This window comes from Cetorhinus maximus, chromosome 1 (assembly GCF_964194155.1).
Source record: "Cetorhinus maximus chromosome 1, sCetMax3.hap1.1, whole genome shotgun sequence".
NCBI lineage: Eukaryota > Metazoa > Chordata > Chondrichthyes > Lamniformes > Cetorhinidae > Cetorhinus > Cetorhinus maximus.
The window spans coordinates 46,378,752-46,393,538 of record NC_135879.1 but is presented as its reverse complement, the minus strand read 5'-3'; the positions used below and the strand labels follow the sequence as shown (position 1 = coordinate 46,393,538).

Below are 14,787 nucleotides of genomic sequence, written 5' to 3'. Positions count from 1 at the left end.
TCAGTACTTTAGCATCTCATTATAAGCCATGCTCACTGAAATCATCCCCCCCCACGTCATATTTACCACCCACGTCAGCATGACTTCAGAACGGCGTGTTTCACGATGGCCCTTAAAAGGCGTGTACCTTGAGACCTGAACCTCGAGGGGAACTCGGAGGTGAATGCACACAACCTTGCGCAGCACTCACGAGCATCGCCCATAGGTCATCACGGTGGGGCACAGGCAAGTCACCTTTCCCTGGCTGGCTTTCAGTGTATTGCCGGGGCAAGGGCTCCCGTGCAGGTCAGGCTGGGGGTGGGGGGCAAGGTAATACAGACTGATGGAAGTACACAAGCACATGCGGTGGGGAAGGCAGCACAGACTGAAGGAAGTACAGCACATGTCAGGGTGGGGGGAGGGTGAGGGAAGTAGCCACATGCTTGGAAAACCTTGTCAAAATTGAGCAATATTCCGCAGCTGAGACCATTCAGCTGCAGCCCCATTGACATGCTTGGAGTCGGGTCTTTTCTGCCCACTCAAGCAATGCCAAAGCATGAAAGTGCCACCAAGTGCTCCAGAACTTTTAACCTCTCGGGCACAGACTGCAAATGAATGTGCATTTTAGGGGCAGCAGAACAATTGGATGACTGGGCAAGTTGTAGAATCCCCTTGCGAAAGTTGACCATGGTGCAGTCACTTGCGGAGGCGCTCACAGCCCCTTGCAATGTCTTTATTCAGGTTTGGATCAGTATCCATCATGGTTCAAGCTAACAGCACAACTTTGCAGTGTGGGTTAGGAGAATGCCTGCGCCTGAGTTGAGAGAAGAGCATGCAGTCCAGTGGGCAAAGCTGCTGCCAATCAGGCAAGTGGAGTGGGGTGGCTTTATGTTTTTGGTTATCAGGTTCGCTTTGCCCGGAAAATGCTAGGTACGCCCTTGACATTAACACATTAGTTGGTGCTTGAAACAATGCAGGCAGAGAGACCGATTAACTGAACAAACACTAGTAGTTTATTGGAACTAAGAACAGAGCACTAACATCATGTGTGCTTCCTGATTCTCCTTCAGACTCAGTTACCCAAGAAGCTCACGCTGTGTAGCGATTGGTCAGTACAGTCACATGGTCAACTAACTACATTCTCTTAAAGGTACATAGCACTCTACCACAGGTAGAGGTGACCGGGGTTACAGACAGCCAATGAGTGCACTACACACAGATCATCCAAATGGTGGCCAGCACTCTCCAACATGCGTGAAGGGACCTTCAGACTTAACCAAGAGAGGTTCTTAGTACACCCATGCTAACCTGCGTGTCACTCACTTTGATCCTGCAGGAGGAGAACATTAGGATCATGGAGCATGGTGATTTAGTGGTATGGCTCATGGCTTACAGGGAGCAGAGAAGAAGAAGAGAGCAGTGGAGGTGCCTGGCTCAGCAAAGGGAGGAGCACCTCCCTCAGCTTAGAAGTAAAAAACAGTTTGGACCAGTACTCTTATTTCCCAGTTTTTTCTGGTGTTCCATGTTAAGGTGTACAAGACCAGTTCGGACCAGTATTCTTGCTTCCCAGGTTTTATTGTTTTTCCTCCTGGGAAGATGAAGGGGCAGCAGGGCTTGCTGCACATGCAACTGAAAGTCCACAGTGAACTATCGCTCGTCGGCGCCTCGCTAGACCTAGGGTCTATAGACAGCGCTTGTCATTCCTGCAGATGACTGAGAACCAGTGTTGCCAATGACTGTGCATGTCTAGGGAACTGGTCGGTCACATGTGCCACCTGCTGTAGGATTTGGTGCCACGGGGACATGGGGGGCATCCACTGCCAGTGGCCGTGAAAGTGACCGCAGCGCGCAATTTGTGTGCCAGTGGCTCCTTCCAGGGCTCCTAGGTGACCTGTGCAGGATCTTGCAAGCCCCATGCACAAGTGTATCCAGAAGGTCGCGTTGCCATCTTCGCAATGGTACAGAACATTGTGCATTTCGGCTGGGACTAGGAAAGCCAGGAAGCAAGAGCGCTGGGATTTGTGAGACCTCTGGTTTTCCACACGCGCAGGGTGTGAAGAACTTCACTCACATGGTGCTTTGATCTCTGTCGCAACAACATCAACCACAAGGGCTTCCACTCACTGAAAGTGCAGCTGATGTGCGACCAACACAAACACAGACCTACAGGTCTGAACACAATCCCAGGGAGCGTCCATGACTCCTACATCGTTAGCAGGTCTCAGATCCCTGACATCTTGCAGGGTGCAGAGAGACTGCAGGGTTGGCTCCCTGGGGACAAGGGCTACCCACAGGGGGCGCGGATGATGACGCCCATTTGGCGGCCTCAGACTGCAGCAGAGAGATGGTACAATGAGGCTCATGTTGTGACCTGGAGTTTGGTGGAGCAAACAATAGGCATTTTGAAAATGAGAGTTTCAATATGGTGTTTGGCATCATCATAGCTTGCTGTGCGCTCCACAATGGTGCTGCAATGGCGGGAGGTGCAGGCTGAGGAGGAGATGGAGGATCTGCACGTCTCCTCTGATGAAGATGATGTTGAAGGGGATGACGATGATGTGGTCCTCAAAGACGGGGATGCCGGTGATCAGGCCATCACACTGGCCAGGCAAGGCAGGCGCGCTCAGGAGGCTCTAATAGCCGTAGGATTCGTGGAGGATGATGATAACATGCAGTGAGGACACTCCACAGATCTTCACCTAGTCTCTGTGAATGCCTGACTCCTGTCTGGCTGAGGGTAGCTCACTTACGCTTTGTAATCAGGGTCATATCATGGAGACGCAGCCATTAAACTTTAAATACACCTGATCCTTTGTCCGCTTTCAGCACCTGACCCCTTCAGGAGCACAGCATCACCGGTCATAGATGTTGAAGAGATGGGGGCCAACCCCACCTCAAAGGTGCTGAGAGCACACAGAGAGAATGACGGAACTCTGTGACGTCTGCCCACGACATTCTGGCAGCAATGATAAGCACCATCAAGGCACAGGCATTACAAATGTGTCCAGGGAGTGTGAGGCTGGACCATCACTTTGGTCTGAAGGTTACACACTGCACAGGGAAGAGGCCCTGGACTGAGACACCTGCCTTTATCTTGTGCAGGAATCAAGGTTTCATATCTGAGTGACTTGAACACTGCTCATCAGAACAAGGAGCCATAGGCTGGGAGACATTTTTTGGAGTTTATTTACAATAGTGAACATTATGTTCAAGGTGATTAACACCCGTTCCCAGGCTGTGTAACTACATCTTATTAACCTTCCTAACCCTGCCGCTATATCCTGGTGCTCCCCCAACTCCATAGCGGAGGTGGAGGCAAGCCCTGTCTGTGATGACTTTGACGGGCATCCTCTGGAGAGTCGAGACCTCGAAGGCCCCGGCCTGCTTTCGGAGTCCTGTTCTGTGCCAGCTGCACCCTCCTTGGCCTGTTGAGCTGAAGCTGCTGGGATCACAGGAAGAGGGGATTCAGATGGGCCAGTCACTCCTAGAGTCATCTGGGTGGATGGCCCTGGGGTGTCGAGCTGTTGGTCCTCCTCCCTATGGGTGTCCAACAGCCCCTGGCTGACTCCTTGAGTAGAACAGGGAGCTGGAGTGAGATTGAGTTGCCCCACACCCCATGCGTTGGGAGCATTAGAGGCCAATTATGGCATCAGCGATGGAATTCAGCCCGCGTAGCAGTGCTGGACAAATGTCCTGGACCAACGTCTTCATGGCAGCTGCCATCCGACCAGTGTTGATCTTGGTGCATTGGCATGCCGGCACTATCACCTCAGACTGTAGGCGGATGCACTCCTCCATCGTGCCTTGCAATCTGAGGATTGCAGTGGATGTCCCTTCCTGATGTTCCCGAGCTTGCCTTTGCACCTCCAGCAACTGTGACATGACCGAGTCCAGAGGCTCGTCACCTGACTCAGACTCAGCAGATTTCTGGTCTCCAGCAGTTCTCTGAGTGACGGACACCTGGGAAGTCCCTGCTGCCGTTTGCTTGGATCAGACAGTGCGATCTGCTCGCTAGATTGTGATCCTGAGGCTACTCTAAAGCTAGGTCCCACTGAGGCATGTGTCGCTGCGCTGGTGGAGGGTGTGGGCGAGCGCTGTGACGGGAGTTCAATTAGGGTGTCGCCAGATTCTACTTCTGAGGTGTCTTCAGGATTTGAGTTGAAGACCTGTGTTGTGGACAGCAGTCACATGGGACCTGCAAGTTCCCCTTCAAACTACATACTGCCCTGACTTGGAACCATATTGCTGTTGCTGGGTCAAAATCCCGCAACTCCCTCTATAACAGGATTGTGGTTTGATCTACCATCACATAGACTGCAGCGGTTCAAGAAGGTAGCTTACCATCACCTTCGCAAAGGAAATGAGGAATGGGCAACAAATGCTGGATTTGCCACCAATGTTCAGATCCCAGGGATGAATTTTAAAAAAAGAATCCCAGGCACTTCACAAAAGCATTATCAAAGAAAATTTGAGACTTAGGCACATCGGAAGATATCAAGTTTGGTCAAAGAGGAATATTTCAGGGAGCACGGAAAGGAGGAGAGAGAAGTAGAAAGGCAGAGATGTTTAGGGAATGAATTCCAGAGATAAGGGCATAGGCAGCTAAAGGCCCTTCTGCCAATTATGGAGCTGTTAAATTCGGGAGCTGCACAAGAAGCTAGAATTTCAGGAGCATGTAGTGTAAAGGGTTAACATCAGAAGCATAATGACGCTGATGTAATAATGATGTCAGATCACATGACTGAGAAGTAAGAGAGTTCTGGAAGCTCCAGCTGTCCAAATGTGTAAATACTTGCTGTAAATAAAGAGTAATTGTTTTTTTAAGAAATTACAGACTCAAGCAGCATACTTTGGAAGAATAGATAATCCCCAAACCTCCCATCTGGACCCAACCACACAAAGAAACAGAGCACAGGTATTTCAAAGAACTGTGGGGCTGGAGGAGGTTACAGAGATAGGGTGGGGGTAAAGCCATGCCAGGATTTGAAAACAAGGGCGAGAATTTTAAAATTGAGGCATTACGAGACCAGAAGCCAATGTAGAACAGTAAACATGGGGATGATAGGTGAATGAACTTTGGTGCGGAGTTAGGATAGAGGCAGCAAAGTTTTAGATGAGCTCAAGTTCATGAAGGGTGGAAGATGGGAGGCTGGCCAGGGAAACATTGGATTAGTCAAATCTAGAGGTAACAAAGGCAGGGATGAGTGTTTCAGGAGCAGGTGAATGGAGGCAAGGGCCAAGAGGGGCAATGTTATGAAGGTAAAATAATGTATTCTTGGTAATGGAGTGAAAACGTGATTCGATGCTCATCTCAGGGTCAAATAGGACACCAAAGTTGCAAATGGTCTGGTTCAGCCTCAGATAGTGGCCAGAGAGAGGGGTGAAGTTAGTGGCAAGGACTGAAGACAATACCCTTCATCTTTCCAATATTTCATTTGAGGAAATTTTGGCTCACCTAAAACTAAGTGAACAAAACTGGAACTCTGAAATCATGTTATTGATCTTTTTTTTTCAAATCTATCATTAAAATGTTTGATTGTTGGCATAATATTACCTTGGAATAAACAAGTTGATCACTGAAATTGAACATTTAAAATGTTTTTTTTTTGTTGCAGTGAGCAGTCAGCCGAAGATCTTGCACGAGTACCTGCAAACTCCACTAGCAACATCCTCAACAGGTTACTTGTCCCATATGACCCAAGAATACGGCCAAATTTCAAAGGTTTGTGGCACTTCACATTTAAGAACCATAGCAAAATTTCACTGAATGGATGTAATGAGGATTACATTTTACATTGGGTTATAAGCAAAGCATGATATATATTATTCCATTGTCTAGTGCTCCAAGCAGGAGTGCATTTTGGTAAATCCTAAATGATTATTTTATATCATTTCATCAATAAAATTAATGGATGGAAGATCATTATTACTGCATGTCCTGCTCCACGCTGGGAGCTCCATATCATGCGATCATAGTTTTATTATGCCAAATTTACCTTTGCCCCTGCTCGTTTTATAAGTAGTTGCATTGGAGGTGATGTGTCTTCATTGTAAGGATCTTTATTATAACTGAAAGCACATAATCAACAGTAAAGTTAATTTTCATTCTCATTATGGCCATGAATCATTTGAGCAGTTGGCATCTGAGTGGAGTGAGAAAACCCTGACAGTTTGTAAATATCTATCTCACAAGCCTTTGGGAAGCTGAACACCAAACCGATGCCCATCATTTCCATAACTGACTTCTATCATCTCACCGACATATTTAACAATCACAACAGAGCTCTTGATGCAAGTTAGGATACAAGCAGCAAAGTTTGGTTGAGCTTAAATGCGGAATTTTTGCGCTCTTGTTTGCGGCGTGCATGTTTGGCAGCGTGAGCGGAGAACATCACCAGATGGTCCTGGCCATCTTTCCCGGCAACGTAAATCCGGGACACAATTCTCCCCTCCAGCAATGAGGAATTTTAGTTATAAGATTAGGTTAGAGAAGCTGGGTTTGTTCTCATTGGAGCAAAGAAGGTTGAGGGCACATTTGATAAAGGTGCACAAGAGTTTGGCAGTTTTAGGTAAGATAGACAAAGAAAAGCTGTTCCCATAAGCTGATGGTGCCAGAGCTAGTGGACACCAATTTAAGGTTGTGGGCAGGAGTTACAGGGGGATATGAGGACCACTCCACCCCCAGTCTGGGACCTTTTTCTGCTGATGTGAGCCAGCTTCTCCTGCATGAAAACAGATGAAGAGAGTGTGAGCAGGACACATGGCACTGCGTGGGATGTTTGTGTGGTGAGTGGAGCCATGGACGGGATGAGGACGTGAGCTCAAGAGCTTGATGGAGATGTGAGGGTGTGTGTGAGAGTTAGTGGTGCTTTCCCTTGAGGTGTGAGATCCCTGTGGATGTGTGATGGGTTTTAGATTGTGTGAGTTGAGAGTGATGAATTGGTTGATGCATTCATCCTCTTCCTGCACTGGATGGCTGACCGCCTTTGTGCTCCGATGGTGCTGATTGCCATAACCACTGCCTCCCAAGCCAGATTGGTGACCCTCAAGGGTGGCACCAGTTCAGAGGAGTGCCTGCTCTCTGATGAAGTGGTGCCCACATGTGTGTGCATGGAGGTCTCCGTGAGAAGGATGGCAGACATCATACAGATCCTGGTCCAACAGAACTTGGAGATGTGCGCAAACCTGCACTCCTGCAGCCAGAAAGAGGGTAGGGGATATGGCGGCGGCCAACCACTGCAACCAGCAGGTGCCCCAGAGAGGCGTCACTCAATTTTGGGGTTGCTGTCTTGTCTGTTTTTGGGGCTCATTTGCCGCCTGGAACAGTCCTGGTCTGAAGACATGAAGTAGGCATACAGTCTGGTGCGCTTTAAATATGGTGCCTGGTGTGAGGAAGCACTGAGGTCATGGCGTGGTGGGCAAATCCAAGCCCGCCCACCAGCGATCCAAAGTTTTTCCCATGAATGCATTATTAATGAGGTGGGATTGGGATGATATGGTGAAAACCTACCATTGCAGCTGGCAGATAAAATGACTTTTTTTCTGCCCACTACTGCACTTTGTGCAAATCTGGGATGATTCCACCCGAAGTGAGCTGTCACTCATACACACTTGATACTGAAAAGAATAGATCTCATTCTTGAAACCTATTCAAAAATTAAATCCCCTCAAGTGATCAACCTGTTGTAAAAGCAAACAAACTTCTATTCAGAAACCACATCAAGAGGGCTAATCCTTTAATAGCCTCTTAACACTGTCAGTCAAAACTCTACCCACCCCCTGCACGCTAAGATGTGGTTTTTGAGTTTTGAAACTCAGTCAAACATTCATAATGAACAGCCCTTGGGAAATGTCGACAATGAAGTTTACTGAAACTGCAGGAACTGCAGGTGGCTAATGGTTTTTTCCCTAAACTACACCAGATGAGCTGCCAATCAGTGCACTCCAGCAGTAGGTTTCTGCTTTTCTCCCTTGACAGCTGCAGTGTTTTTTTAAAGGGCTGAGGATTTAAATAACTTAAGATCATGACACTTAAACAGCCCTCATTCCCCCTTCAAAGCATTTACGCCTCCTCCATAAATTCATGACTCCCACACTGTGGGTTAAGGGTCCTGGAGCAGCAAAAATGGAGCCTGTTTGAACTCAGCACTAATTTCAAATGGCCTTGCTGAGTTCGGGTTTCCCTCATGTGTGAGTCACGCCCTGTCCCCTTCTCCCTGTTGGCAGAAACGGGACCTGCCAGAAATGGGGGTGGGGATTCCACATTTGTGCCTTGACTGCTGTTTTTAAAGGCCTCCAGTTTTTTTTGGCCTGACTTAGCGATAATCCGGCCGTATGACTCTGTAAAATCATAGAGGGTGAATTTCAGTGTGGTTCTCCTGCTTGTTCGCTGTAACATCAGCAGAAGAACCACAAAACCCCTAGCAAAATGCATATAATGGCATGATGCTATTTTTCTGGGGATACTGCAGCACTCCGGGCAACAAAGCAGGAAAATGCCACAATCACATACTTTTGAAATCCCTTTTTTTTTTGACATTTGTTGTATAAGTAATTTTATAACAATCGCCTATAACTGGGGAAGTAGACCATTAAATTTTGTCTGAGATTGGATGTATCATAAGAATATAGTCGCAATTAAAATATAATAAAGCAGTGGGAAAATCAGTTTGATGCCAGGTGTTTTATTTTGCATTGTATTTGAGTTTATTTAGATCACTTTACTGGGAATTGAGACGAGTTTAGGCTTGTTATTCTCATAAGCGATGGGGACATGGAAGAAAACAAAATCTTGTACATCATCAGACAGCAGCAGCTTACAATTATGTAATGTCTACTGACATGTAGGCTGATAGCTCAGAGTTTTGCACACTTGAGCATAGGAAATGGAGAAGCTGGGATAGGGAACTTAAGTCAAAGAGTAGCTGTTTAAGGAGGTCTTGAAAGCAACGGGGGTGGTGGCGAGACAGGGAACTGGGTAGAGGGTTCCAGAGGGCATGCTCATAGTGTCTGAATGAATGTTACAAGGTCGGAGGTTCCTGCAGAAGGAAATTATAAATTGGGGAAAGAGTAGGGAGAGGTATTGAAAACAAGGACAAAGTTTATAAATCAACATACTGAGGTACAGGGACTCTGTGGAGCTTGGAGATGAGGTGGGGACCATGGGAGGTTTGATGGGAGCATGGGACTTTATGCAGGTATTTTGTGGTGTGGTATTTTGGATTAATTGGTGATTGTAGATGGATGCAGATGGCCAGTTTTGACAGGATGATCGGAACAGGTTTTGCAGCAGAAGGGGAGAATACACAAAGAGTAGTCATAAGAGAGAGACTTCTATCATAAGGCACCATAGGTCAGATGCTATAATCTAAAGGTAACAGTTTTTCTTACCAATCAGGACATGTTCTATCTGATGCTTCCAAATTCAGAGAAAGTTATAGCAAGGGATAAATGAAATTTGCATGGTAGTCCAAAAAGTTACTCCAGAAAACTGTCAAAAACTAACTAAAAATTCCAAAAAAGCTGGCAGAATTTCTGAAATACTGAACAGCTCAAAAATGGCTTTGACATGTAGTTAAACTCAAAATGCAGTGTAGCATAAACTTGTCATAATTTAAGCTGCAGACACCAAAACACTTGCTAAGGAAGAAGATGGCAATTCTTGCTGGCACTCATCAATCCCCTTGCCTTCAATTCATTCTGACACACTTGCAGCATTCCACCCTTTTTAAATGCTGGAATCTTCTTTCCCATATTCACTTCAAGTAGCATCTTTCTTTCCATCTCCCCTCTTCTACCTGCTGCAACCCTGGACAATAAAGCCAGGTCACGTGCTGTGGATAGAAATGTAAGATCTCATACAACTATTGTGAGAATTCTCACTTACAGGGCAGTATTTAAAGTAGGCGATGGGGTGGGGGGTCTTACATAGCAGCTGGAGAGCCAGCAAGAGTCCCACATTGCCTACTTTCAGGAAGGTCGGTGGCATTTAGTGCCAGTCAGGCCGCTGGGGGCGGAAGTCCCACCCTAGGGATCTGCCGGCCAATCAGAGGCTGGCAGCTGTGCATTGCTCAATAGTGTCACCGGTAATGCAGCCACCTGAGGCCCAGGATCGTCGATTGTCCCAGTCCACAGATGAGTGATGGCAGGGCCATTACGTTTTGTCTGAGAATGGATGTATCATAAGAATATTGTAGCAATTACAATATAATAAAAGTGGTGGGGAAATCACACATTTGCACCATTCCACCCTTTTTAAATGCTGGAATTTTCTTTCCCATATTCAGTTTAAGTAGCGCTGTGGCTCAGTCCATAGCACCCTCGCCTTTGAATCAGAAGGTTGTGGGTTCATGTCCCACTCCCGGAAACCAAGAACTGTGATTGTACTCAAAAGAGTTGCAATCCGTGACTGTTGATAACTCGAAAGGAAGCATTCTTCTTTCCATCTCCCAGCTTCTACCTGCTGTGTCTCTGGGCAATAAAACTAGGTCATGTGTTGTGGATAGAAATTTAAGATCTCATACAACTATTGTGAGAATTCTCACTTAGAGTGATATTTAAAGTAGGTGATGGGGGTCGCAGGGAGGGGGTTACGGTTGTGGGGGGGTATCAGCATGAAGAGCAGGGGTGACTGTCAGCGGGCCCCATTTCCTGATGCTGGGTCCCTCGATCAGGCGCTTAGTGCCTTTGAATGGAAATCTGGCCATTTCTGAATGTGCATGGCCAAGACAATGGTGAATAAAGTGGCTGGTTTGGTAGCTGTCTTATTTTGCACATAGTCTAGCAATGAGGGTGTCATCTTAACAACTTTTTTTTTGCCATTGAAGGTATTCCTTTGGTAGCCTACCGTGCTGCTGCTAGAAGTGCAATGGTTAATATCTACTCTCCCTGAAGTAGCAGCAAAATTTAAGCATTTCTTCAGGGTGGGCTTGAAGTTTGACCGTATAATAACAGTTGCAGAGGTAATGATTCTTGGCCTTAATCTTGATTGGTTTTTTTTTAAATACAGCATTTCTTTCCCTGTTTAAAAAAAGCATATGGGAACCTTGGTTTTATAAATAGGTGAATAGAGGACAAAAGCAAGGAATTTATGTCAAATAAATCACTGGTTAGGCTTTAACAGTACTTTAGTAACGATGTCTGGAATGCATTGTGTGAAAGGGTGGTGGAAGTGCATCCAATAATAACTTCCAAAAGGGAGTTGGATAAATAGTTGGAGTGAAGAAAATTGCAAGGGTCTGGGGAAAGAGCAGGGGAGTTGGACTAAATGGATAACTCTTTCAAAAAGAGTCAGCAAAGGCATGATGGACTATAAGACCGCTTTCTGTGGAGTGTGACTCTACGATTTTATATCTTTCCATGTTCCAGCAGTTCTGGACACAGCATTTAGGAATTTGTCTATTTCTGCCAGGCTCAGTGAACCCTCTCTCCGATGTATAATTTCCGTCTATTCTTCCACTCCCTGATCCAGTGGGTCAGGGCCTGATCATTAAACCAATTTTTTCTCCTTCCCCTGTTCTCCATTTGTGTCACAGAATTACTGGTCACAAGCAAGGCATGCCATTACAAGAAATTTTCAAATGATTAGAGTGAAGCCTTTGATTGGCTGTCCAGTTGTGCAAGTAATAAAACTCAGCGACCAATGCACATGGCAAAAAAAAACAACGGGACTGTGTCTTGGATTGCATGCTTAACAATGCTTCCATTCAGAAACGAGGCACCATTAGTTCTCATTTAGAGCATAATATAAAAATTTCAAGATTTAAAAGTCACAACAATCTCATCAGTCACAAGTATACAATGAGTGGAAGTAAGCTAGTACATGACGTCTTGAAATTAATCTGTGAGTAACAGTCGATGTGTCATGCCCCGTGTCCCAAAGAATGTACCAAGCAGTTACAAAATATGGAAATAAACCTTGGAGCAAAACAGGTTGCCAATTCTTTATCACCTTTTTTAAGCTAATGCATAAAGATAAAATTACCTGCTCTCAATCAGCGGCTGTAGAATGCATGATAACCTGGTTCAACCAGGATTATGCATCATTTTGCCTGCATTTCCGTTTACTGGTACAGGGTCCCGTGGGTGGGTGAGTCTCCTTCCTATCCTTCCCCATGACCAGGGATATGGTAGCATTATGTTGTTGGACAAGTAATCCAGGGAACTGGACTAATGATCTAGAGATTTGAGTTCAAATCCCACCATGGCAGCTAGGCAATTTAAATTCAATAAATTAAATAAATCTGAAATTAAAAAGCTAGTGTCAGGAGCAATGACAAAGCAACTACTGGATGGTTGTAATTGCCGCGTGTTTTTATAATGATATAAAAGGCACTGATCACTCATGGACAGAAAGCTTGAGGACACCAGAGCTGTGTGTCTGTGTTCTTCTCCAGGCTGAGGTGAAACTGAGGTTGGATCACATGACGCACTTCCCTTAAAGTGATAGCATGATGTTCATTGTGGCTCCTGCCAATGCAAGATGGCTGCGGATACCTGTCTGCGTATGCGCACTTGTCAGCGCATGCGCAGGATCCAGTGATGACATCAGCAGGAGGCATAAATCCACCTTCATAAACAGTGACAGATTCTATTTGGCAATCCTCAAACTTTTAATAATATATCCCCAAAATGATTTAAAGCACAAAAGAAAACATAACACAACCAGGTGGACCATCCCTCTGAACTAATTGAATGGCTGGTCTGAAATTGCAAGCAATTCCACGCTCCCTGAGCCCCGTGGCGGGGGTGGGTACTCGGGGCACCGCCATTTTCCTATCCCTGTCTCTCTTGCTTTTTCTCTCTCCCCAACACCCCCCCTTTCTTTTTAAAGATACTTTCCCCCCTTTCAACAAAGTATAACTATTTACATCAAGGGCAGTTAGGGATGGGCAATAAATGCTGGTCTAGCCAGTGACGCCCACATCCCAGGAATGAATTTTTAAAAAACAATGCATATTCATGTTTAGTTATCATGACATAAGTGTATGGGACTAATGAATCTATAGGTCTCAAAATTGTAAAGGTAATCTGCTGGTATGCCCAGATCTTGTAATGGTAAAAACAAAAAGCTAAAAGCTACTGCGGATGCTGGAAATCCAAAACAAAAACAGAATTACCTGGAAAAACTCAGCAGGTCTGGCAGCATCGGCGGAGAAGAAATCAGTTAACGTTTCGAGCCTTCATGGCCCTTCGGCAGAACTGAAGCATAGTTAGAAGAAGGGAGAAATATAAACTGGTTTAAGGTGGGTGGGTGGGGGGGGTGGGGGGGGGGGGGTGGTAGAGAGAGACATTGAGGGTGTGGTGATTGTGGAGATGAGCAGATAATCAAAAGATGTCACAGACAAAAGGGTCAAAGAGGTGTTTTGTCTGAGAAAAGTGCTAATTAAGAATGGAATTGTCCAGTCCCTTCCCACCTACATCCGTGATTCCTCTGACACCTTACGTCACATCAACAATTTCCAGTTCCCTGGCCCCAACCGCTTCCTCTTCACCATGGATGTCCAATCCCTCTACACCTCCATCCCCCACCAGGATGGTCTAAGGGCCCTTAGCTTCTTCCTTGAACAGAGGCCCCAACAATCCCCATCCACCACTACTCTCCTCCGTCTGGCTGAACTTGTTCTCACACTGAACAATTTCTCCTTTAACTCCTCTCACTTCCTCCAAATAAAAGGTGTGGCTATGGGTACCCGCATGGGCCCCAGCTATGCCTGTCTCTTTATGGGGTATGTGGAACATTCCTTGTTCCAGTCCTACTCTGGCCCCCTCCCACAACTCTTTCTCCGGTACATCGATGATTACTTCGGTGCTGCTTCATGCTCTCGTCGGGACCTGGAAAAATTTATTAATTTTGCTTCCAATCTCCACCCCTCCATCATCTTCACATGGTCCATCTCTGACACTTCTCTTCCCTTCCTTGACCTCTCTGTCTCAATTTCTGATGATAGACTGTCCACCAATATCCATTACAAGCCTACCGACTCCCACAGCTACCTCGACTACAGCTCCTCACACCCCGCTTCCTGTAAAGACTCCATCCCATTCTCTCAGTTCCTTCGCCTCCGTCGCATCTGTTCTAATGACGCTACCTTCAAAAACAGCTCCTCGGACATGTCCTCCTTCTTCCTTAACCGAGGTTTTCCATCCACGGTCGTTGACAGGGCCCTCAACCGTGTCCGGCCCATATCCCGCGCATCCTCCCTCACGCCTTCTCCTCCTTCCCAGAAACATGATAGGGTCCCCCTTGTCCTCACTTATCACCCCGCCAGCCTCCGCATTCAAAGGATCATCCTCCGCCATTTCCGCCAACTCCAGCATGATGCCACCACCAAACACATCTTCCCTTCACCCCCCCTGACGGCATTCCGTAGGGATCGTTCCCTCCGGGACACCCTGGTCCACTCCTCCATCACCCCCTACTCCTCAACCCCCACTTATGGCACCTCCCCATGCCCACGCAGAAGATGCAACACCTGCCCCTTCACTTCCTCTCTCCTCACCGTCCAAGGGCCCAAACACTCCTTTCAAGTGAAGCAGCATTTCACTTGCATTTCCCCTAACTTAGTCTACTGCATTCGTTGCTCCCAATGCGGTCTCCTCTACATTGGAGAGACCAAACGCAAACTGGGCGACCGTTTTGCGGAACACCTGCGGTCTGTCCGCAAGAAAGACCCAAACCTCCCTGTCGCTTGCCATTTTAACACTCCACCCTGTTCTCTTGCCCACATGTCTGTCCTTGGCTTGCTGCATTGTTCCAGTGAAGCCCAACGCAAACTGGAGGAACAGCACCTCATCTTCCGACTAGGC

General features: G+C 46.6%; 1 protein-coding gene across 1 annotated transcript in view; it reads left to right on the top strand.

The window, feature by feature from the left end:
* Positions 1-14,787, top strand: part of glrbb (glycine receptor, beta b) — a 209,982-nt gene that overhangs the window by 35,206 nt on the left and 159,989 nt on the right. Inside the window, exon 3 of the mRNA XM_078540630.1 lies at positions 5,595-5,701. Coding sequence (XP_078396756.1) covers positions 5,595-5,701 — 107 coding nt within the window. The remainder of the gene's footprint in view (positions 1-5,594; positions 5,702-14,787) is intronic.